The 25,115-nt window shown below is 41.9% G+C and overlaps 3 protein-coding genes across 5 annotated transcripts in view; 2 read left to right on the top strand and 1 right to left on the bottom strand.

The window, feature by feature from the left end:
- furinb (furin (paired basic amino acid cleaving enzyme) b) overlaps positions 1-8,414 on the bottom strand; it is an 84,481-nt gene extending 76,067 nt beyond the window's left edge. Inside the window, exons 1-2 of the mRNA XM_028584427.1 lie at positions 7,486-8,414; positions 1,591-1,870 (exon numbers count right to left, since the gene is read on the bottom strand). Of these exons, the coding sequence (XP_028440228.1) occupies positions 1,591-1,767 (177 nt within the window). The 5' untranslated portion in view covers positions 1,768-1,870; positions 7,486-8,414. The remainder of the gene's footprint in view (positions 1-1,590; positions 1,871-7,485) is intronic.
- On the top strand, positions 6,087-18,856 carry accs (1-aminocyclopropane-1-carboxylate synthase homolog (Arabidopsis)(non-functional)). Of its 3 annotated transcripts, none has more exons than XM_028584426.1 (16): positions 6,087-8,532; positions 9,017-10,005; positions 10,111-10,874; positions 10,977-11,036; positions 11,124-11,194; positions 11,315-11,384; positions 13,199-13,265; positions 14,673-14,770; positions 15,053-15,130; positions 15,342-15,442; positions 15,915-16,004; positions 16,120-16,165; positions 16,311-16,452; positions 17,189-17,331; positions 17,489-17,642; positions 17,940-18,856. In XM_028584426.1, the coding sequence occupies exons 2-16, from the start codon at positions 9,366-9,368 to the stop codon at positions 18,344-18,346; spliced, it is 2,931 nt and encodes a 976-aa protein (XP_028440227.1). In that variant the 5' UTR covers positions 6,087-8,532; positions 9,017-9,365; the 3' UTR covers positions 18,347-18,856. The 3 variants fall into 3 exon arrangements, with proteins under 3 accessions (XP_028440227.1, XP_028440226.1, XP_028440225.1); XM_028584425.1 differs by lacking the exon at positions 6,087-8,532 and adding an exon at positions 8,545-8,933; XM_028584424.1 differs by lacking the exon at positions 6,087-8,532 and having other exon boundaries at positions 8,545-9,161; positions 9,344-10,005.
- Positions 18,857-19,485: 629 nt separating this feature from the next.
- Positions 19,486-23,730, top strand: si:ch211-256a21.4 (uncharacterized). Its single transcript, XM_028586125.1, has 4 exons — positions 19,486-19,646; positions 19,828-20,032; positions 21,765-21,956; positions 22,383-23,730. The coding sequence occupies exons 2-4, from the start codon at positions 19,840-19,842 to the stop codon at positions 22,706-22,708; spliced, it is 711 nt and encodes a 236-aa protein (XP_028441926.1). The 5' UTR covers positions 19,486-19,646; positions 19,828-19,839; the 3' UTR covers positions 22,709-23,730.
- Positions 23,731-25,115: the final 1,385 nt, after the last annotated feature.

The raw sequence follows: 25,115 nt of genomic DNA, 5'->3' as shown, positions 1-25,115 counted from the left end.
AAAGTCTGATAGGGGGCCATTACACCCAATGCACACTTCCTTTCAATGCACAGTTCAATGCATTTAGACTTTTAGAAGATAGGAACAACCGCAACTATCCAGATCAATACTAAATGAACTCCCGATCCAAGCAGAATGTAAGTCAGACAAGCTCAATGTTAAGTCGCGTGGATATAATTTGATATAATGCAGTGGACAATAAAGAGCATTATAAAATGACACACATCAAATATTGTCCGGATTGCTGTAAACCCATGTGACAACTGTTCTCTATGATGACATCAGGTGGACTAAAAACATCTGGACTTGCACTCCAGACAAAGTAATAAAGAAAGCAAAGATAAGCCTGAATTGATTTTGCAAAACCTCTTCCAGAAAATCCCCTTTATGAGGTGGGGGAGAAGTGGGGTGGCAACATGCAGAACCACCTACGCATATTCCTCAGAAGTAATCCAGAAGGCTGTTCACTGGCGTGTGTAGCACTCAGGCAGCTCCACAAAGACGCATGCAAATGAAGTAAAGTCTCAAGTGGAGTAACAGGGGTAGAGGGGACCAAATAGCGACTCACTGTCATCTGCTGAGTACAAGTATGGAAAAGCTTAGCATTGGAAGTAGGGCTGGGCGATATGGAGAAAATCAAATATCACGATATTCTTGACCAAATACCTCGATATCGATATTGTGGCGGTGTTCTAGGGTTGACAATTGGGGCTTTAACAAAATATCCTCACACGTAAGATTTTAGATAAATAATCATCAGTAATGTGGATATAATGTCTAAGTGGGGGAAAAGGCAAATAATACAACAGCTAGAACAGTCTGGTAAGTTCAGAAAATGACATCACTCTACTGCAATGCAGCCTTTAAAATCAGGATAGACACTTAGGTCATATCACGATATTACGATATCCAAAATCTAAGACAATATTTAGTCTCATATCACGATATCGATAAAATATCGATCTATTGCCCAGCCCTAATTGGAAGCATTTTGATATTCAAGGGACTTAACACACCACTGAAAGAACAATACGTCACTACTACTTCCCCCTCTCCTTCCTCTTCTTTCTGACATTATTATTATTGTTATTTTTCTTTGGCCTATCTGCAAATTGTATGACACAGCGGCTCATTTAATGAAAATGACTCGGCGATACCAAAAACAGAAGCTATAGCGGTGGCAATAAAACCAAATGACCTACATCATAATTAAATAGATAGAACAACCTTCCTTGAGACCCTGAAATAACAGCCTTGTTATTCCTGTCTATTCCTGACGCTCCTGCCGTAAACACAACCAGTCTGCCAGTGTGTGCGGAAGTCTCGGATGCCCCACTTAAACTACAAGAAGTGGAGGAGGCCACACTCTTTCGCAGTCTGCTGCAAAAACAGGATTGCCTGGAGGGGTCATGTCTGGCTCTCTGATGCTCGGCTTTGATGTACAACGGTTTTTGTAGCATTAGTGTTCACCTACGAGCCATAGCTGTGTTTGGACACAGTCTCACATGCAGTGATATAGTTAACTAGAGAGACGCCTCTTCCACGTGTACAAACTCATTCACGCACACACATACTGCAAGTAGGACTTACATTGCCGTGGTTGACAAAACCGTGTTGCCTGGCGATGCGGTCGGCTTCCTCCGGCCCCCCATTGATCTGGACAGCCCAGGTGTTGGTGTAGACCTCTGCAGCTTCAATCCACTTCAGTTCTGCTATCAGGAGGACAAGGACTGTCCATAAGTGGAGCAGGACCACCCTGGCATCCATGAAAAGGAGAACACTTCACAGGGCAGTCTATCCGTCCGTCTGTCACTGCTTCCCAGGCAGAGTGGGGCTGCTCTACCTTACAGCAGCAAAGTCGAACAGTGTCCTAGAGATGAGAGGACAGAGCCAGCTATGAACACAAACATGGCCTTCTTAACTGGGTCACTCTCGGGCCTGAATTACCTACTGCAGATACCATTCAGAAAAGAAAACCAGAACTGCAGCAAAAATAAACAGCCCACCCACAGACCTTATCATCCAGCATACAACTCACAGTCCATTGTCAAACTCAGAGAGAGGGAGAAAAAAACATTTTCATAAATGTGCGACAGATAAATATTAGGTCAAAACAGACAAGGGTTCTGCCGGAAAAACAGAATCATTCTTCAATCCTGCCTCATCTTTTTCAGACCTGAAATGGTAATGTATGATAATGATATACAGTAGGCATGTTGCTGCAATACAGGACGAGCTCCAAGCAAACCAGCAGCTAGTTGTGGCTGCTAGACAGAGGACTTTTCAACGCTCGCCCAGAAACCGCTCTTAGTTTTAGGATATTCCCAAATTTTAATTCAACCAACCACTTATTACATCCGGGAAAGGTACTGTACTCATTTTAATTGAAAAGTATAATAGCAAGCATGGTAACCATCATTTGAGCATGTGTTCAAAGGAAAAAAGATTTTCAGGCTGGGGTAGTGTGCTGGCTTTTGATTTGTGGTTCTTTGAATAGAGGAGAGAAGCCTGTACGTCGCAAATAAAAAAGGGAAAAGCTGTGTGGTAAGTTAACGGGCTCTGAGTGAGAAGAAAGATGGAGAGGTGGGAAGTGATGCAGATTTAAATGTCTGTACAGTACAACAGATGATCCCACCAATGCTGGATCAAAAAGGCCATTCAGTGAGTCAATCCCTGCTACGCTGATGTCTGAAATCTGTTGGGTTCACGTATGACTTTCTGCTGGGTATTCTAGGAGGTTTAAAAATTCAAAGAAATTGAATGTTATAATACAAACCTTAGCAGGTACAAAGGGGAAGTCGGATGGGGGAAAACAGCTGAGCAGCACATGGACTGATTGTTCAGCTCGTCGCCATGGCAGGATGTTTTGATGCCAACGTTAGGTCTGAATATTTCAGTACCAATGGGCAATAAAAATGGCATTCGTACTCCCTGAAAGATGATCTCTTTATTTTGAGCAATCAATGAGATTTGTATTTGTTTCCACCTTACGGTCATTTGTGCTCACAAGGTATGTCATGGACTGGTAGGCAGACTGTCATGATCTTTGCTCAGCAGTTTGTGGCTTCCAAGGAGATAAACCTTTTTGAATCTAATGACCCCATGGTCTTTCCTCTATGGCTGCCCTCAGGAAAAATGAACATTTTTATTACTCCCTTAAGGATCTAGCAGAATTATCCATGGTGTGTTCATTCTGTCAAACGGTTTCAAATTATAGTGCGAGTGTGATGAACATTGCAGGCTTTAAGGGGCTGCTATGGGGCTTTAGACTTTCAGTCTTGTTAATGGATTTCTTAAAAACAATAGGAGCCTATATTTTCTGCGAGGTAAGGCAAACCTGCAGCAGAGCAGACTGTACTGACCGTGTGGAGTGTGTTTAGACTCATAGGCATTAAAAAAAAAAGAAAAAAAAATTGAATATTTTCACAGTGCATTCCAATTAAGTGGTGACTATTTTGGCAGTAGGTGGCAGTTCACCTCGTCACCAAGTCTGTTCACCTACCGACAGCACTGTTAATATAGCAATATAACAACAGTTGAAAACAACAAAAAAACAGCACTTGGCAGCACAGACAGTCCAGCCATACTGGGGAACAGTTCAGGAATATGGTGACGTGTTACTGTCCAATTATCTCTTAAAATGAAACTAGCTAACAATCATACAATAGGACTAAAGACATCTTAGCCTTTTGATACTCTCAGGAAACAGGGGTGAGGGGCTAAAGCTGATGTCAAACATAAAAGTGCTTCCATATTGATTTCCCACAGTGAATATGGGTCCTGTCAAATTACTGTCTCTTTCTCGAGGACTTGGAAAATAAAACCTAACTCTAATTGAAAGAATGCCTAATGCTTGGCAGTGGGCAATTTTAAAATGTAACAAGGTTGTTGGTTTGCAGGTAAGCTGTTGTTATTGCCTAAGATCCCCCGTAAATCCATTAGCTACGCATATCCAAACTATTCAAATAGAAGAAGCTCACTGAATACATGTATGGCTTCACAGATACATTTAGGAGTGGGTGTGATTGGAGAGCAGCAGGATTGGTGATGAAAACATGACCAGGGGCTGTCATTCTTCCTGTGGTGCAATTCTTCTGAGCTCATTAGATGCTATGCTGGAGTCACAAAAACAGGAGCAGGGGGTCTGCTGTCACTGAGAGGGCTGGGAGAGGGAGGAGAATATGGGGGGGAGAGAGAGAGGAGGAGAGAGAAGGGGATATTCCTCCCACCACACAGCATTGCAGAAAAAAAAACAACAACAACACGCCCAAAACACCTTCTCTCAAAACACAGCCTGGAGGAGTTAACAAGAGGCTGCTTACTCTTACAATATACATCAAAGGCCTTAAACTGAGATGAAACTTCAACCTTCAAACCACAGGAGAACCTAAGACTTTAGGATCTAAACTAGAATGAAAATAGAAGTACCACACTTGTGTACGTGCGCCAATGGACATGCAGGAGGTGGATAAGTGGCCTGTGGTATGCTAAAATAACACAACAGCTCTGAATCATTAATTCAGCACCGTCCGTTTCAAGCGTTTGACACTCCTTCAAATTTAGTTCAGTATCTCGTGGCGAGGAGGATCGGCGAGACATTTTGCTCAATTGGTCCTATTATGGAACAGAACAGCAGCAGCAACAACAGGTAGTTCCTATCAAAACACTTTGCTTAGACGTTCTGTCAAGAAAATTCATAATGAGCAATCCACTCCTCTGCCTCAGCATTGACAGCTGAGGTGCACTTCCGCCCCCGACTGCTCAGTGGCCATCAGAACACGACTGGGGTGTACAAACGAACGACAGAGGGATTCCTGTCCTGTGGTGCCTCCTTACTATTCAACTGTACTGAGAAAGAGAGGGAGATGGATCAGCAGTGCATCAACACTGTGCATTCATTATTGTATAGCTAGGTTATAAGCCAGTCTGCTGTAAACTGATTTTGCAAAAATCCAGCAAGATCTGGGGGAGGATTTTGATAGACAATAATATCAGTATGGTAAAATTAATACTGTATCAATATGTTGCCAATATAGTTAACAGTATGTTGTCTTTTGCTGATCTTTCAGGCTGTGTTATAGCTATAGTATACAATGGCCTAAATGGTATTGTGAGCTACAGCCTGACACACACATCAGTAGGATCTATATTACAGGCCAATACTCGCTTATCACAGATTATTTAGGATGGCAGTTCTGGTATATTTTAGCAGGTTTGGTATTTAGGTTTGCATTTAAAGCTATTTATAATAATTTTATAATTGCATTTCAAGTTTACTGTTCATTACCTTCATATCTTGTATTTCCAGCGTATGCTTATTGCTCAACTGTAAAATATCTGGCCTCATGGAACATCTTTGTCACAACTCTTTATTAGCCAAATTTGAGGGATCCTTGACAAAAAAACAAACAATGTACACCAGCCAGCTCTTGTAACACTCTCAAACATCCATCTTGGTGTTGGCCCCAGAAATCAAAGCATTGGTCAGTTGTAGCAGAGTGAAATGATTAATGAATGACTATCTGCTTGGCCATCATTTCCACTGTTGATTAAAATACCAACAGTAACCGATAATTTCACCACATTATCAGTATTATGGCACTGAGTCCAACACACTGTATTATTTGATTTTTGTAAGTATAGCCCACATCTAGATCTACCTCTTACAAAGTGAAGCGTTGGAATTAAGAGAACTGGGATTGAGACTGGAAAGTTGTCAACTAGATTTTCCTACCCATCTGGAAAATGGGTTTGACCAGGAAAACACTTGAGGGACTCTCTGTACCAGAGAAACTGCTTAGTAAACAGCAGCAGAAGCCTACGGTTGAATGAACATACAGCATATGCATCCAGGTAACTTCCACTACATTAGAATCACTCCGGACACAACGCAATAAAAAGAACGTGACAAGATAACACATCTACTCTTGATGGGGATGAACAGGTGTTTTCCATTGGTAATGACAAGCACACTAAGCCTGTGACAGACCATATGCAGCACTCCAGCTCTATTTCAGGCTGCCCACCCGCCAAATCAACACCCACCATGTGCTCTGGGCTGCCCTCTCACAGAAAACCAACGCACAGAAGAGAACTGCAGCATTTGTGAAGTACCCCTGACAGCCGAGCAGTCCCTCCTGAGAGGGAAAATTGCTCCACGTTAAGAGTGCGATTGGAAAAGCCACGGGCATTGCACAGGCATGGTGTGCTCTGTCAGGACAGCGGGACGCAGCTGGAAGTGAGCTGTGCAACGATAATCTGAGACACACTTTGAAGTGAGTGAGAACGCAGTGATGACTGAGTAACACTAAACCCTGATCCATCTTCGCTGCCACTGCCTACGAGCTACGGAGATGAAAAAGCCTGATAAAATGTTGTCGAGGGCAGGAGCAATGTGTCCAGGAGAAAGAATCAATTCTGTAAGTAATGTCCCACAGAGACATCCAACCCAACTTTTAACAGCCATCTGAATCTTGGCATTGTTCCCTGTGTCAAACTTCCTCTCATCCACAACACGCTGCCCTAGTTTATAGAGGAGTTATACTGTTGACAAGTTTGTCTTCCTACTTCTTTCTCCTCCACTGCATTCCTGTTTTATGCTTCTTATAAAATGTGTGCTCCTAAGAGCTCAGTTCACACCTGAAGAATTACCAGTATTGTTAAACCCAGCGCTGGTGATGAATCCACAGATCTGGAGCGGTGGTGTTAATGGGCAAAGTGTGTACATGTGAACCACTCAGTTTGACTTCCTCTAGCAAAAATAAACATAATGGAGCCAGGACCAACCCTTTTAATAGCTTTGATCTCTTAACCGGCCTTGGTGAGATTTAGGCAAAACAAAGGGAGGCACAAAAGATTAGTTTTATAAAAAGGTCATCTTTGATGCAGTTAGGTAATGTAATCCAATTCAGGGGGGAGCTTGGAGCCGTGCTGTTTCTTTCAAAAGCTGGTGGCCCTGACTTCCTCACTTGCTGAGATCCCAGATATCTGTTTTGTTGTTTTTTTTTGCACTTGAGATATGAAATAACACTGATAACCAGAGGACAAGATAGGATGAGTTAGATAACTTTAAGTTGAGTTTTTCAGCTGGTTGGTTCAAACTGAGCTCACTTTGATATTCTCAAAATAGGCACACATATCTGATGCCTGTGTGAAGAGGAATAGTGCGTAAAACGTGTCTGAACAATCTATGCCTTGCCAAGCAGGACTAACTGAAATATATCACAACAATGCACACAATACACAGATAGCCTAAAACTACTTGATGAGGGGGTTTAGCCAAAGATCTCTAAACCGTCTCTGGTTTAGCCTAAGGCTCCAGGGTGAATAAGTAAGACAAAAAGGAAATGTACTGAGTGTGTGCGCAAGAGAGACAGAGAGGAGGGAGGAAAGCAGAACATAAATCTGAATTAAGAGTCAAATGAGACATGCTGCAGAAAACTACACAGTGAATACATGAGAACAACAAACATGCCGTAATCTTACCAAAAATAAACTTCAGACAGGAAGCGCTGCGCACCAAAGCTGGTCAAGTCATGTCTCCTTCACTCAGCTATACTGGATTAAGCCTGTTACCTCACCGGGGAAGGATTCACCTGACTGGGAGGACTGGTAAGAGATGTCGACAGCGCTGGCAGAGACTTTATGCTAAAATCGCCTCTATAGTTTCTGCAAATACTCCCATTGTTCCCACCCACTCTGCCACAGCTCCCCTCCCTGCGTTGAACACATCTAACTCGTGGCTTTTACAAAAACTAAGAAGAAACGAGACGTCATGCCTCCTCCTTCTCTTCTTCTTCCTCCGGGCGGAGACTGTCCTTTCTCCTGAGGCTTGACTTTCAACTTTACACCTAACCTAAGGATGTACGTCCACCACTTGGTCCAGGAGATGAATAATAATGCGATCCGAACACGCCCATCCTCCTCCAAAAAGTGCTGAATTCAACTATGCAGCCTTGACGTTATCCGCCAACAACTTGCCACCACCACAATGGTTATATTTTGCCAGTTTAACGTTAACTTCAACCGTCGCACCCAGTTATTTTTTTGTAACGGTTTCTTCTAACGGGTTGAGTTATTTCACATGGCTTATTTTGTTGGCATTCATTTACAAACGCAAAGTAAATACACGGATAGAAAAAAAGGAGTATAAGGTGCTATACGTGCCAATACAATATAACGGTTCACTACTGGATGGAGATAACAACAAACTGCCTCAAAAATCCTTTCTCCAGGAAATACGTCACGTTTAGAGCCGACTGGACTGACGCGTATGCTTGATTTGTTACACCGTGGTCGTTGAAAGGGGCGGGGTGACTGTATTATGTAGCCCGAAGCAGGAATACATTTACCTAAGGTCACGTTTATCCGCTTTTTATTCGACATTAACGGTTTACCTTCTAAAGCAGGTAGAATACATGAATACGTGGTATGATATTAAATATAAATCCATGATTTATAACAGTAAAAAGTATACTTTTATACAAGGAAATTATATTTAACGACAAAGCCTCGATTAATGTTTGTATAACGGTAAGTCAAAGCCTTTTTTTGTAAGAATTATTGTTGTTTGCGTTGATTCCAACCGCTGTCATGGTTATTTTATAGTTAAATAGGATTTCTGGCCTACGCTTGTAGCCAAAACACACGTCCTTGTTCTCCAGATAACTTGTATGCTAAGGGTATATGTACCACTGTGTGTGACCGCCATCTTCTGGATATCTACTCAACTTACACACATGAATGAAAAGCACACTGTACGGTAGAGGGGGCCATGACACATAGCTCTAGTTACTCTGTGTGGTTGTGTCTACCCGTTACAGCCTGGCATAAAACCCAGCTCGCTTTCAGCAGCTCCTCCTTTAGCACGGACCAAAGTTATCCCGGAGTAAGGACAGCACGCATGTGCCATCAACCCGGATGTAGATATTTTTGTACGCGTCCTATTCCTATTCTCCTATTCCCCATCTCGCCAAGATGTGACAAATATCCTCTAATAATGAATTCTATCTTTTAGCACCGGCTGAACAAAGCTTTGCCAGTCCAAACCAGTTAACCAAATCGGGTTAACCAGCCGTGACAGTGTCGACCTACGTTGATGTCACATCTGAGTAAAAGCTCCACAACAATCTGTTTCCGAAGAGGTGTACTTTTGTTTTACGGTGAGATAAGTGGGTAAAATGACGTGTATAGTAGTACTGTTTAAACATTAACGTTAAGAATACATGTGTCCACTTAAAGCTCCATTGTTTGACGTTGGGTGCTCCTGAAGTCAGGATGGCAGAGGTACTGTAGGCTAGGCTACCAATGTGTCTTCATATCGCCCCGTCATCTTGCGTTGCAGAACACCTCCTGTAACTTGCAGGATGGACTTTCGCGGCAGGAGGCATGAGCGAGGCAGCAACTGGACTGACCCGGAGATAGTGGAGCTGCTCCAGCTGTGGTCCGATGAGTCGGTCCAAATTGAATTGGAGAGCTCATTGCGCAACCAGCGTGTATTTGACCGCATAGCCCACATCTTGCGCGAAAAGGGCATTTACCGTACCGGTGACCAGTGCAGGGAGAAAATCAAAAAGATGAAGCTGGAGTACCGCCGCATTAAGGACAATCACAAAATGAGGTCTTGGAAGTTCTATGATGTGATGGACAGGGTGCTGGCCAACCGGCCGGCTATCACCTACTCCTCCTTGGGCGGAGCTGTCATAGCTCAACAGGTGTTTCAGTGCCCAGGTGGGCCTGAGGCATACCTGCAAGGAGTTCCAGCCGGCACCTTTGGTCCTGCCTCCTCAGGTGGGTTTCTGTTTGGTCAGCCTCCAAAACCTGGAGATTCACTGGATATTAAATGTGAACATGTTGAGGAGAGCCTGCTGAATTCAGGTGTCGCTCCCCCCGAGATGTACTATGGATCTGAAGATGACCAGGAAACTGATGGCCAGTCTCTACCGGGGCCAGACGACCCTCTGGGTCATGGACAGAGCTCAACAAATGCGAGAATCTCACCTTCAGGTTGTCAATCCAAATACTAGAATCATTATCATCACTGTCACTGTCATTAACGTGCGTTTAGAAAATGATTATTGACATTGTTATTTCTCTTTTTCACATCCCCAGGCTTTAGTGACCTGAACATTGCCGGTTCAGCCACAGCTGTCAGCCAGGCTTTTGGTAGTCCTGGGCCACAGGACACATCAGAGGGGCCCGGTAAGAAGGTTTCTCGTCCCCCAACCTCTGTGAGACAGAGGAAGCGTCGCCTGGGCGGCAAGACATCGTGGAGCTATGGGGGTGCTAGATGCGTTGGCCAAAGAAGCCTGGATAAAGCCTTGGCCAGCTTCCTGAAATGGCAGCAGTCAGCGGAGGAGCGCCTCCTCTCCCTGGAGGAGGCGCGGCTGGAGAGAGAGCTGCAGGCTGAGGAGCGCTGGGAACAGCGGGAGGAGAGGAGGGCGGAGCAGGAGCGCCAGCATGAGCTCCGCCTGTTCAGCATGCTGACAGGGGTGTTGGTCGCTGTCAGACAGGGCGCTCCGACCGCCGCGACGACACCGACTGACCCCTCCGTCTCACCCCTAGCTCATCTGTCAGCATCTCTGATGACCACGGCCGCCCCCTCTGTCTCGTCCTCTTTATCTCAGCCGCCTTCCGAGGCTCCCGCTACACAGGCCGTTTCCACTCAGGAGACAATAGAGTCAACGCCGCCTGCATCTGTCAAAGCCTTCAAAATGTCTCCGAGTGTTTCGGCAGCACTGAGAGGTGCAGCCACTCTCGGCCCCAGCGTGTACCTGTCCAACCGTGGTAACAGCATCCGACAGACTCAAGGCATTCTCCAGGAGGGCTATGCCCAATATTTAATGGACAAACACCATGACACAAAGAACCCTGATGTGAGTCTGTGTCATGAATAAATGCAGCTGTCAGACAGCTCTGACGTGGCAAACAAAATGATACCATTACAATTACTTCTAAGTTGTTTTTCTTTCTTCCAGGGCATAATCAACATGGGTACCAGTGAGAACAAACTATGCTATGATGTTCTTGGTAAACGGGTAAGATTAGCCGTGCACTCACATCCTGGTAATCTAAATTATTCTGCCTGCATTCACAAATGCATTTCCTTTTCCTTTCTGCTACAGCTGACCAAGCCTGACATGCCACATTTTGACCCATCCTTGTTGCAGTATTCAGACTGGAAGGGACACACATTGTAAGGGATTCAAGTGGACCTTTATTTTGATCAAGATGACCGGCTCGTAGTAACGTTACATTTTAACAAGTAAGTAGTAGTAAAACCCTGTTCTAACCTTTCCATCTTGCTCTCTTTCAGCCTGAGAGAGGAGGTTGCAAAGTTCCTGACTCACTACTGCTGTTCTCCAAAGCCATTGAAAGCTAACAATGTGAGTAAAGATTATTGCTTTTGTTGCTGGAAGGGATGTAACACAAGCAATTTGAACCGTCTAAGACAACTACGGTAGTCAATTGAATATACTATATAATATAGTATTCCATACTAAATATTGTATTTTAAGGGAATAACAATATATTCTGCCTTGTATCGTGTTAAAAACCAATGGAGTTTGTGGAAAGCACATACTGTAAATGGCAGACGTGGAAAATGTAACAACATACTGTATAGTTACTCACACCCTATAAACAGTTCTGAGGTGCTTTATCATATTTACATTCTTTCCACAATATATGAGAGGGAAATATTGTACAACATTTATACTATGACTGTAGATAGTGGGCACTTACATAATAAGATTTTACACCCAGCCCACTGTACAAAAGGTAAATATATTATTCTCTCTAGAGTTTAAACTCCGGAACACTATAACATCTACTGTAGTGCCACCTGAACAGCACTACAGTTCTACCTATACATTAATCTATTATTAATAATTTGGAATTCTAAAAGGAACTATTCTTCAGAATGACAAGTTGCACTGTCAACTCTAAATTACACTTCACACACAATAATAATTTTACACAATAATTATTTGCTTTTACATAGGTACAAATTGACTGCAGGAGTTATTTTTTTTATTTTAAAAAATGTTTTATTTTCCATTGGACTGACAAACAGCACAGACTGTAGGTCTTTTAATTAAGTATTGTAACATTGTGGTCTTCCTAATTATATATTTTTATAATTATATTCTTACAATTTAAATCACCACAATACATAAAGCATCAAGGGAAAAGAAAGGGACTGGAGCACACCGATTGACTTGCAGCTTTTCATTTTTGCAAACACTTTCAATTTTTTTGATACTGCTGTCTTTCTGATTTAGAAGGGACATAGACAAAAGGCAAACACAAATGTGGTCAACGAAGAACAGGTTGGAATAAATTCATTTTTGAACCACGCCACAACCGTATGCCATTTAGAGGTTTAATGGAAATTCAGGAGGTATCGGATGTTGAGGACAGATGAATGGATGTAAAGGGGAGAGGTGAAGGTAGAAGAAGGACGTACTGAAGACCGGGCGGAGGCAGACTCAGTGTGGGGGTTCTGCTCGCTGATTACAAGCCCACCCGGACGGTACATACAGTAGAATGAGACATGGGAGAGGTATGCACCAGATTGTGTAGGAAGGAATGAGGGGAGAAGGGATGTGGATAGGGAGGAGTTAGGAAGGAGAATGGACGAAAGGGAAAGGAAGGGTGGGTAGAGAAATCTGAGACAACCAGATTTGGATGGATGGGTTGATTAGGTAAGTATTGACGGGTGATTAGAGGTGCGGTTGAGGCGTGGCCCTGCTCCTGAAACTGATAACTACATTTGATTTGTTCTTGTGTAACTACTCCATCTGCATTTCTGTGATTTTTGTAAAGAAGGCTCCCTTCCTGATACAGATTTCCAGCAAATTATGTAATTGCTGACAAATATGTCTTTTTTTGTTTTGTTTTTGTTTTCTGCTGCTGCTGCAGAAGATGGACTGGATAACAGCCATTCATTCTCAAAAAATATAGCAGTGGATTCAATTAATTTATCTGATTAACTCCGTAATGATTATGAAGATGCTAAATGCTGCAACTGAACTAACAGAGCTTTTTTGTTGTTGCGGGTAACCAACTTAAATTCAGATGTAATGAATGTCGGTTTTAGAAATGGATGAATTGGATGAATTTGTAGCATATTTATCAGGCCTCCTTCTGTGCCTTAATTGGGTCTTTCATAACACGGTGGATGTGTGTCTTTGTTCAGGTTGTGGTGATGAACGGCTGTGGCTCCCTCTTCTCGTGTATTGCAGCAGTCATTTGTGACCCTAAAGGTAGGTTTAGAATTCTCTGACACACACACACACACACACACACACACACACACACACACACACACACACACACACACACACACACACACACACACACACACACACACACACACACACACACACACACACACACACACACACACAATACAGCCATATCTCTAGTGTATGAATACAAACATGCGCACAGTAACAACAGGAATTTCTTTTTTTCCTGCCTGTTTTGTATTAAAAATGATCATCGAATAAAATATAACAGAATGGGGAAATTGTAGCATAATTGTTTAAACGTTACACGTTTTTTATTTATTTGATCTGGGCAGCTGCATAAATTGCTTCTTTAGTGCTACTACAAGCAAGGCCTCATTTTAGGTAATGTAATATATTTATTTAGCTCAATAAGTGCTTTGCCAGAAAAGCCTGAAAAGCAGCCCATGTTGGTCTTTCCTCAGAGCTGATCTCAATATTCACAAGATATGATCGATCAATCCTGACCGCAGACCTGAGTATTCTTATCAATAAAAAGAACGCCTCCAAAGCTATGGAGCGTGTGAATTTACTGGACAGCTTTGGACTTACCCAACATGTAATAAAGGCACCTATCAGCCTGGTAAACATTCAAGACTTAGTAATAACAACAGGGTTAAACATGGACAATGTCTCCGTATCTGACTTACCTATTTCTGAGCATCAACTGCTTATAACAATGCAATACATCTGGCAAGGAAGGATTACTTATACAATATTATTAAGGAGAGTGCTGGAAATTCTAGAATATTATTCTACCACTATTGACCAGCTACTCAACACTGCCCCCACCTTCTCTGCATCAAATTGTGAAGAACTTGCATTGTTCTTCAGAAACGGAACAACTTCAGCAAAATCCTGTTACAAAAAGATGTAACCGTGGGAAAAGTTACCTGTATTACATGAATTGAGCTTTGCAAGTCCCCTCCCCAACGACCCTGTACCTACAGCATTTCTTAAGCGGGTGTTTGACAGTGTTTCAAGTCATGTCCTAAAGATTATAAATCCATGTCTTCAAACAGGCATCTTCCCAGATCCCTTCAACAACAGCTGTTGTAAAACCCTTCCTAAAGAAATTCAGACGGGTCGGCCTTTAGCTCACCCAGTAAGAGCATGTAAGAGTATGTAGGCCGAGTCCTTTGCAGTGGCCCGGGTTCGCTGCATGTCATCCCCTCTCTTTCTCTCCCCATTTCCTGTCTAGCCACTGTCACTATCGAATAAATGGAAAAGCCCCAAAAAAATCATCTTTAAAAAAAACTGAAAGACATGGCACTGACCAGCCATAAGATACCGCAAAAGTAGTAAAACCTAAATAGTAGCTTATATGGGTTAGCTTGCTGTTTGTGTCAATTTCACGTGGTCGTTGTGTTTTTCACGTTGTAGATGCCATTCTCATTCCGACTCCTTTCTACGGCGTTATCACTGAGGATCTACAATTGTATAGTGATGTAAAACTCTTCCATGTTCCTCTGGACTGTGAGGTAGGAATACAGAGCCTGGTTGACTTGAAGAGCTTATGTGCTTGTGTTTAAAACTGTAATTCTATACGTACTTGTTGTGCCTTGCTGATTGTAAACATTCAATATATATATATATATATATATATATATATATATATATATATATATATATATATATATATATATATATATATATATATATATATAGACAATGCATTCACCTTTTTAAATGCATCATGTGATCTCACGCAGCATTGTCAGTTGCCCAATTTGGATGTTGTTGTTTCGTGTTTTTATTTTAAGGCTGATGGCAAAGACAGTCGGCCCTTCCACCTTACTGAAGGCAAACTAGAAGAAGGTCTGAAAAGGGCTAAACAAGAGGTACTTCATGAATGCATTTATTCTTAAGCACTTGATCTTAATGAATATTGTAAGAAAGACAGAACCACTCCAAAAGTGCTTGGATAATGTTCTTAGTTTAGATAAACGTCTTGGATGCTCTCTTTTTCTCAGTGATTTGTTTTTCAGCTTTATTTCTAAAGACTGTGAAGACACATGTTTAGTTATTTAGAAACTGGCCATCTCTTTTTAGGGTTTGATCATCCGAGCGGTTATACTGATGAACCCCCACAACCCCCTGGCTGAGATCTACACGGCGGATGAGATGATTGCCTTCTTGGAGTTTGCCAAAAGGTATGTTTGCCCCACTATTATCTCACGCTGTGGCCTAACACTGTAATCCTCCCAGCAGTCCTGTGGCTCCTTTAAGCACATTGCCAAAGCACTGCATACAGTTCCTAGTGTGATCTCTCTTATTTTACGGCCCGAGAGCTCTGTCCCGTGTGTGGAATATCAAGCGCTCTTGATTAAGTTTTATCACCTCTCTTAACCATTAGCATATTGTCAAGTGCAGCCATGTGCCAAGGAGTCTCCTGCATCACCTATTGTTTTCTAAATGATCCTGCCAGAGTAACTCCCTCCACAGAGGTGTTGTAACCATAAACCACAGTGCTTTTACACTGACGTAGGGCGTTGAAGGGACCAATTTATATTTATGTTGCATTTCCTTTGTCATTAACAACCATTGACAATATAAAACCATGTTTTATTAATGCTACACTGTATATATTTATGTTCTCTTTCTCTCCACGATTTCCTGCTTTAGAAATGAGCTCCACTGTATCGTTGATGAAGTGTACATGCTGACGGTCTTTAATGAATCTGTCGCCTTTAACAGTGTCCTCGGTATAGACAGGTACTGCATGAACCCAGCCTCTGCTTGATTTTAGACCTTAGATTTGGACCTTTAATCATAACAACTGAGGCTGAAGGCAGCATCTTAGCTGCTAACGATGTGCTCTTATTTTCAGTTTGCCTGACCCACAGAGGACGCATGTAATGTGGGGGATGAGCAAGGTACGTACTGTGCTGCGCTGTATGATAGTGTGAAGACCGGAGACTTTTTACATCACTGCTCACAGAACCGTGAAATCTCAGCTATTCCTAAGTGGGCGTTTGCTTTCACCGTTCTTCTTCATTTACTTCCTCTTGTCGTTTCCAGGACTTTGCAATGGCAGGAATCAGAATAGGCACTCTGTATACCGAGAACAGAGACCTTGTGGAGGCGTTGGCCCAGCTGGGCGCATTCCACGGCGTCTCTGGAAACAGCCAGCACCAGGTAGCACAAATGCTTCAGGACAGAGGTACGGATCCAAGCTTCACATGTGCTTTTGCGAACACAATGCATTGAGAGAACAATCCTCACAATCAAACCCCTTTTGGTAAAAGACCAGTCAAGATTAAATGCATAAATTCAAATGATTTTGGATGTAAGCTTTTCAGCAATTCAAACATTTTTGCTTTGTAGCAATTTCTCGGATATGACTTGTAACATTTCATTTACCAGTCCCTCCAGAAAAACGCGATTATGCGATCGCATAATTCAATGCATAATCAGCCAAAGTCTGCATATTTATGCAGGGGCTGCATTTTTTTTCAAATACGTCGCACTTTCGGCGTATAAGTTGTCGATTTCCGCGCAAAATATGATTTCATAATCCCCGCATTTTTGTTGCAAAAAAGTCACATATATCTTAGCAGAAAGTTGAAAAATGTTGCGTTTACTTCACACAAGAGCAGTCATTTTCCCTTGTTGCCATGGGAACGTTATGAAGTGACGTAATTACGCGACGTGAACCTCATCAAAAAGCAGGGTGTTGGGGGAATCGGTTTTTTTTCTTCTCTTTTTCATCAAACCTCATCAAAGTCTTTGCAAGTTCCCGCAATTTCATTGCATAAATATCCCGCATATTCCATCGCATTTTTTAAGAAAACCTGCCGCATAATCAAAGATTTTTGCCCGTAACAATCACAAAAAAACTCTGCAGTTTTCTGGAAGGACTGATTTACCTATTGTCACTTTGCACTCTCGTGTTCCAGAGTGGATCAGCAAGGAATTTTTGCCTGAGAACAGGCGCAGACTGAAAGCTGCTCACAGTTACCTGACAGGAGAGCTGCAGAGTATGGGCATCCCCTTCCTGGACAGACATGCTGCGCTGTACGTCTGGGCGGACCTCCGAAAGGTACCAAGATCAAAGTCACGCTAAGACGTTTGGGGCTAATATTTCCGTTTCCCTCTCTCACTAATTTCAAATGCAAAATAACCACACGTGGCTATGTCTGGAAAAGATTGTGTCCCTGTGGGCTTAATGTGTCACTTCCGTCTCTGCGTTTTGGTAGTTTCTCCGAGAGCCGTCGTTTGAGGAGGAGTTGTCTCTGTGGAAGGGTTTCCTCAGACACAAGGTGGTGGTGAGCTGCGGTCAGGCCTTCTGCTGCTCCACGCCCGGCTGGTTCCGCATTGTCTTCGCAGACCAACAGCACCACCTTCAGCTCGGTCAGTCTCTAGTCTAATATGCCCACTCAATTGTTCAGCTACTCCCTGTCTTATTTTATATATATTGACAAGTTCATATCTATTCTTCAAGTTATTAAATAGTGAGTTATGTTTTTTCCCCCTCTAATTCCCATTTTCTGCCTTAAACTACACATTGATTAGATCATATTTATTATTTCATTTGTTCAGTCAGTGGTTTTATTTTCTTCCAGTTTATCTCTTGCTTTGTGTCTTAAGCTAAGTAATGATTGGATACTAGTTACTGACTTATTCTGTTCATGTTTTGTGTTATTTCAGGCCTAAAGCGGATTAGGGAGGCCTTGAAAGAAATTGAAGGAAGCCCCGATTCGCACTCTATCAAAGAAGCCAGCGATGAGAGCGAAAAATCAGAGAAAGAGGACAGTGACAATTCAGACAATGCTTCGCTTGTCAATTCAACGTCATCACCCGAGAGTAAGTCATCCGACCAGATGATGGAGAAGGATTGCCCTGTTCCTGACACAGGCCCGCTGGACACTGGGGACTTAGTGTTGCTGGACCGCCATGCATCGAAGCCCGACAGTCTGGATTCTCTGATTGGCACGCTAAGGAACCAGATCCACTCCTCCGATTGGCTGGAGAAAAACACTCCAGAGCTGTCTGCTGGGGAGGACCCACAGATTCTTGATGTATTCAAGGCCCTGCTGCAAAGAGCCAGAAAGTAAGCTTAGGATAAAGGGGCCCACATTGTAGCTGTCAAGAGGAAGTACTTCAGCATCCTTCTTAGTCCCTGTGTTTACGGTTAAAGCTTGACACAAACACCTGACACAAGGTCAAATCTGATGCCTATTTTTGAGTAACCAGGAAATATTTGCTGTGAGAAGGCTAAAGAGGAGAGAAGAAGAAAAGTAGAGCAGGCAAGGCCATGATGGAAGGACAGGAGCACTTTTCTTTCTGCATCTCTAGGCCTTATTTTCAATCTGCTAAGGGAGATGGCCTTGTTTTATTTTTATTTTTTTTGTTATCCAGACTGAAAATATGTATGTTTATTTACTGCAACTCTAAGTGAATGCCAAATATAATCAACCAAAAGTCACGTTCTATTCTTCTCTTGAATATTCTAATCTGAATTGTACATCTTTATTATTTGCTCATATGCACTTTATTGTATCAGAATGTATTGCACTTTCTGTAAAGTTAATGATCTGTGAATAAAGGAATTCATTTATTCTTTATTTGACTATAATCTGTCATTTAGAGTGAGATCTGAACGGGCCAGTGATAAATATCTTGACTTTCAAATGTTTAGGTTTTTATTTGAAGAGATCTACTATATTATTTTGTACAAAACACACTCTAAAGGCATTTTATTTTTTTAACCTTTCCTTTTGGGTGGGCTGTGGGGCTGTTCCGTTGCTACAGTGGAAGGCGAAGGGGGTGGTATGACGAAGAGGAGAGTTTCAAGACGCCATCAACCACATCACGTGCCCCTGCTGTTAGAAAACGAGAGTGGGTTTTCCTCAAATGTGTAGTCATGCATAATCGCCCGTTGACACCCCCCCACACGTTTCTGCTTTTGACATAAACACGTCTGTGTGGTTTATTTCTGTTACAGAGTATATCTCAAATATTAAGGGGATTCTAGATTTAATGTCCACTTATTCTTTATTTCCTTGCGGCTTTATGTTAGCTACATACACTTCTGCTTCCTCAAATACTGAATGGCCATTGTTGGTGCTTTCACTTTCTCTACAGTGAGAGTTGGTGGGTCACAGTGGAGAATTCACAGGGAAATTTAGCTTGGGGGACTGGGGGAGTTTCCATTGCAGCGGGTGGGGGTGGAGTAACAAGGGTTTGACTTGCGAGTGAGGGCTTGTGGTCCTGAGCAGTACAAGCAGCGTTTGTACAGTAGTGTTAGTACAGCAGTAACCATAAGTCGTTTCTGTAGTATACACTTTGTTTTACCTGTACACACACTAATTTCACACCTTTGTTCCTGACACCTTTTATTTTTCTACAACAAAGGTAAGACAGTACTTTAATTACAATAACACGTTGAACTAAATGGCAAGGTTAGTTCTAAGAGATTTTCCTACTGTTGCTCAACTTTAATACACTAATTACACATAATTTTTCTTCCTGTCTTCTATTTTCTCTGCCTTCTGTTTTCTCTCTCTCTCTCTCTCTCTCTCTCTCTCTCTCTCAGTGGTGTGTAAATATGAAGTTTCTGGAGCTGGAGGACTCTGTAAGTCGCTTCAGGTTTTCTCAGTCCTGTGTGGGATTGGCGGGTTGCCTGTGTGTGTGCTATGCAATCTGTACACCATTCTGGCTGAAGGAGAGGGGACTCTGGACAGAGTGGAACAACACTAAAAGTGACCAGACAAATCCTACAGGTGGCATCGTCTTCAACGGTGAGCAACAAGCCGCATTTACATGACTTACATTTTAAGGTTCATTCATTAAGGTTCAAGGTTAAAAAAAGGTGGGACTGTCGTACAGTATAACGTGAAATAACGTGTATTGCATTCATATTGAATGAGGCATAAACTTGTGTTTGCTGTGCTGTGTTAATAAGGTACTGATTTTGCTAAAATATCCCACCACTGAATCTCTAGAGGGGCTCAACATCAGGAGGAGCAGTAGCAGTAGCAGTAGTAAACAAGTTTGAGCTCGCTCCTGTACCAGAGGAATGCATTCTTTGCGTCTGCTGAAGTTTTCACATTTGGCTGGAGGCAAATGAGCTGAAATCTTGGTCAGCTGGTCTTTGTCAGCTACATCTTGTTGTAGCTGACTGATTTATTTATTTTTGTCAAAGAAATGAGGTCCCCTGTCAGTTTGTTCACTACACACCTCACTATGTGTAGGCACAGGTATGCTGCCAGCTAATCCACTTCCCAAAAAGGCTAAAGACCGCTGCAAGTTTTCATTTGAAGCGATTGTCAAATTATAAAAACCTTATTTAATAACAGATTTAATTATAGTGATTATAAAAAATAAAAAACTAAGGAAATATATATTTTTTTAATAAATGATTAAGATTTTTTTTTTTTTTGATATTAAAAATATCCCACCATATGTCAGTTTGTTGTATTCCAACGTGTCATTTTCAGAATAAATATAATGTAGTGGGAGCTCAATATACAGGAAAATTACCTAAAAGTCCATGAACTCTTGATTTTACGTTTTTGGTTTCAGTTGTAGGCAGGGACATGTGATCATTATCATTTCAGGGAATGTGTCATTGCCTCAACATGTTTCACTTCATCATGTTGCCTTCAGGTCTACAAGGGAAATTTCATATCCATAAAGCGAAATTTTCTAAATCTCGCCCAGCTTTTACTCACTTCAGAATTGAATTTCGAATTTTTTTTTGAGTCTATCCAAATTATTAATAATAAGAAAATAATTTATATAGCTGATGTACTGCAAGGTTTTTTTCAAGGAAATGTGATTACATAGCCTACATTCCATTTCACCTTTTCTTTGTATTGTATTTTCTGTATTTTGTACAGATTTCTTTTTTAACTTATTTTTTTCTCTTTATGTATGAAGTGCCTTTCTTCTTGAGTTTTTTTTTTTTTAAGTAAGGTTGTAATGTTCTTTGGATGGGAATGAATATCTTTTTGTTATGTTTTCGTAAGTACGATGCCGAATTGTTCAAACACTCGATTACAGACATAATACCAGCTAATCTGAGTGGGTGGCTGAGCTTTAATGCAATATCTACATTGCCCATTATCAGCAACCAATGTTCCGAAGGCACATTCTGTTTACTAATCTGATATCATTTTAAAAGGCTGACTGAGGAAACATTGGAGAACCCTTTTGCAATTATGTAAGCACATAAAGTAATCTGAAAACTGCTGCCCTGGTTAAAAAAACAATGTAACTGATCTCAGCTGGTATTCTGTCTGTAATGGACTGGAATGGACATTTCTTAGTGACCCCAAACTTTTGACTGGTAGTGTATTTGTAAAAGTTTGCAAAAAAAGTTTGCAGAAAAATCCCAATTTGATTTTTTTTCCTCAAATCGCTCAGCCCTAGTAGAAAGTAGAAAGTAACTCTGGCAAATTAAAGTTAATATCAATCAGACTAGTTTACCTTTCCCACTTTGAACTGTGTGCATGCTGTTGTGTCTTTCAGCCCTGGAAGCAGAGAGAGTCTTTGGAGTTGTTTCCTTCCTCATGGCTGTGAGCACTGGTGCTTTGAGTCTGGTGTTTGCCCTCTGCTGGACGCCTCGGACGGTGCGCTCCTACTCAAACACTCGCTCTCTCCTCATGGCAGGACAGGCCCTCTACCCATCCACACTGCTGCTGCTCACTATGGCCTCTACAGGTAACCCCACTGCACTGCTCACAACACTTACGTAAACCACACAGCATGTTTATGTGTTTCACTTTATTAATAATTAGACTGGTGTTGTTTTTGTTTTTCATCCAAGTAAAGTGGTAAAAATGGCCCCATTTCTAATTAACCTCCAAATAGCCTTTTGGTTTGTGTAGTTCATGTCAAATCCCACACTTCCATAAATTCTTTTATGTACTAGTCATTTACATACCCTGCACGGCAGCGGTTTTTAAAGAGACTTTTTTTTTTTTTTTTTTTTTTTTTTTTTTTTTTCCTTGGAATTGCAGTTCATTATCATACAAACTCTTTTCTAAAGCTCCAGGCACGTAATAATTGAACTTAATGACTTTTTTTCTTTTCCTCGCAATGATACTTATTTCGACCCGGTTTTTTTTGTTCTTCTTCTATCTACAGGTTTTTTCTTCCTCCTCAGCTGGTCTCTTTTCACCCATCAGCACCGGGAAGAAATCCGTCAAGACTTCTCCAGCCTCGGCTCCTCCTATTGGCTAGGGGCTTTAGGTTGGGTCCTGCTGTTGGTGGTGGAGATGATAGTCTTTCTAGCTGAGCGAGCTGTCGTGCCTGACATCCTGCCAGACTTAGAGACGTCTGTGGAGGCGTGGCGAATTTCATCTCAAGTTATGGCCGCTAAACGCTCTTTCAGCGATACTAATTACCCTGGTAACAAGAAAAGCAACATGGCTCCCAAGAGCCTTAAGTGGATTTCAGAAATAGGGACATGACAGAGGAAATGGATTTGAATGTGTAAGTTGCACATTAAAGCACACAGACTGAATGAGAAACTAGCAATTTCTAGTTGCTTTATAGATCTATACAACCAGACTGAATATTGATTAACTGCGCTGGGAGTAAAGTGTTTGCCAGAGGAATTAAAAGTCTGAGTCCTGGAAGTCAGTGGGACTAAAGGCTCTGAAATGAAATAAAAACACACTAAAGACCGACAATACTGGCTGGGAAACTGGGCACCAAATGTAAGATGAGAGTTCTCTGACAAAGTGCATGTGTAGACTGGTGTTTGAAAAGTTGTGAATTTCATTAGTCTATGTCCAGGTCCCGTTGTGGAGGGTTTTCAGTTGAATTCATGTAAACAAGACACTCACTACAACATTCAACTAGTAACTTTAACTGAAAGTTTCAGTAGGACCTGCGATGTACTGTAGTTGCCGAAAGTTAAAATAGCGCCATCTTGTCATCTGACACTTTCGACAGTCCTCAACCAACAACAGCAAAATAGGTTATATTTAAATTATGTCAAGTAAACATTGTGTTTCTTTGTTGTTTTCCTACGAAATGTTTCCTGTTTGCTGATGATGAGTAATACACAGCACACGCATCTGTGGTCATACCCTATTTCAATGGTCCCTTATTTTTATTACTAATTAGTTGTCATATGGTATGATAAATAGTATGTTCAACAAGGCTTAGTTTGAATATGCTTTGATGTGATGTCCACACCTTTCCACAAACCTAAATAAAAGGTTTAAAAAGTTGATTAGGTGTGGTTGGTGTGTGTTTGGGTTTGTGTGTCAAAAATGTGAAAGATATATGTGGATGAGTGGGAATGAATGGTGTATGTGGATGAGTGGAAGCATGGAGAGTGTATGGTTGGGGAGGTGTGTATGTAAAAGTATGAGTGAGCATGCTTGAGTGTAGTTTAAGATCCTGTGGAGTAGAGGAATACTGTCACTACTAGGAGTTGTACTCTGATTGGAGTATGGAAATGCACAGTATGCTGGTATATGTATTACTTATTGATGGAAATAATAAAAATAATTATAAAAAAAAAAGTTTATTATGTGTCTGTTTTAAAGTATGATCTGAGAGTGGGAGGAACATATGGCTGAACATGAGGGTTAACTGCTTGGACGGTTGTCCTACTGTACATCAGCCCACCAGGAGCTGCATGTGGAGCGAAGCAGAGTTTTTGCCAGCCAGTCCTATACATCTGTCTCGTTTGTTGAAACACTTAACGTCATGCATTTCCCAGCATACAGTTCCTAGCTCTGCGGATCATTTGGACCACCCGACAACAGACTGCATCCAAAGTCGTTATTTACTTTTCTCTCACACATTCCCAGGGGGAGAGGAAGCACTCCCATGCTGGACTGCCTATGTTTATGTTCTCAACCTGCCAAAGTGGGGGAGAATTAAGTGTCTCTGGCTCTGTTAATTGGGCGTTAATCAGGTGTTGCTCTAATTAAAAGGCAGTTCCGCCCTGTTGGGCCCTGGTAATGAGTTTGTTATTAAATCCACAGAGGATTTTTGTCTCTTTTTCAATTTACCAACAGGCTAGTTCTTAATTGCTGTGTAAATGAGGTAAATGTCCTTGAAGGTCGTCTTGCATCAGCACGCGATCCATGGACAGAACTGTTCTAAAGAGCTTCCCCATCCTAACTTCAAATCCATTCAATTCATTGTGTCCACCAAACAATTCAACCCTCGTTTGCTAAATCGAGAGAGCACGCCCCTTTCTTTCGTAAATAAAAGTACTTTTGATTTCCTTTTCATCTAAAGTTGTCTTTATTTCCCCCCTGTTGAGTGCTGTCTGGGCCATTGAATGCACATGTCTTTTATGGCTGCTGGTGTCTCATAAACAAACCCACCACTATTCACCTTCCACCACCGCAAACGCTGCTCTTTCACCTTCCCGAGAATAACAGACCAAAGGTTGAGAATGCCTTCAGAGAACGACAGGCCCGAATCAATGCGGAGATAGAAAGAAAGAGATAGTGCGGCGTTTAGGCACAAAGGATGAAATGACAGATGAATGGTAGAAGATGTTACGCACAGATAGACAGGTGGCCTGATAGACACAGAGAGATTGTGGCTACTGATTGTTGAAGGGCATTTGCTACAAAGACATCAATCAGAAGATTGAGCAGGCCGCCAGCGTTTCCTACCTGGGGCCGGCAGAATGTGTACAACACAACCTGGGATAAACCACTGCTCTTCATATCAATTAGAGACCAATTATACAGCCGTGTCCTACTAATTATGCTGCACCGCCACTACCCCATCCCCCTAGTATAAACTGTGTGTTTCTCTTTGCTCCTGTGTGTTTGTGGTTGTGTTCTTTGAGATAAATAAATAAACCTGCTGGCTGCCTGGGCGAAGCATCTTCTTTCCAGT

The sequence above is a fragment of the Perca flavescens genome, chromosome 8 (genome assembly GCF_004354835.1).
Source record: "Perca flavescens isolate YP-PL-M2 chromosome 8, PFLA_1.0, whole genome shotgun sequence".
Classification (NCBI taxonomy): Eukaryota; Metazoa; Chordata; class Actinopteri; order Perciformes; family Percidae; genus Perca; species Perca flavescens.
The sequence above is the reverse complement of the archived record's forward strand: the minus strand, read 5'-3'. Positions and strand labels throughout refer to the sequence as shown.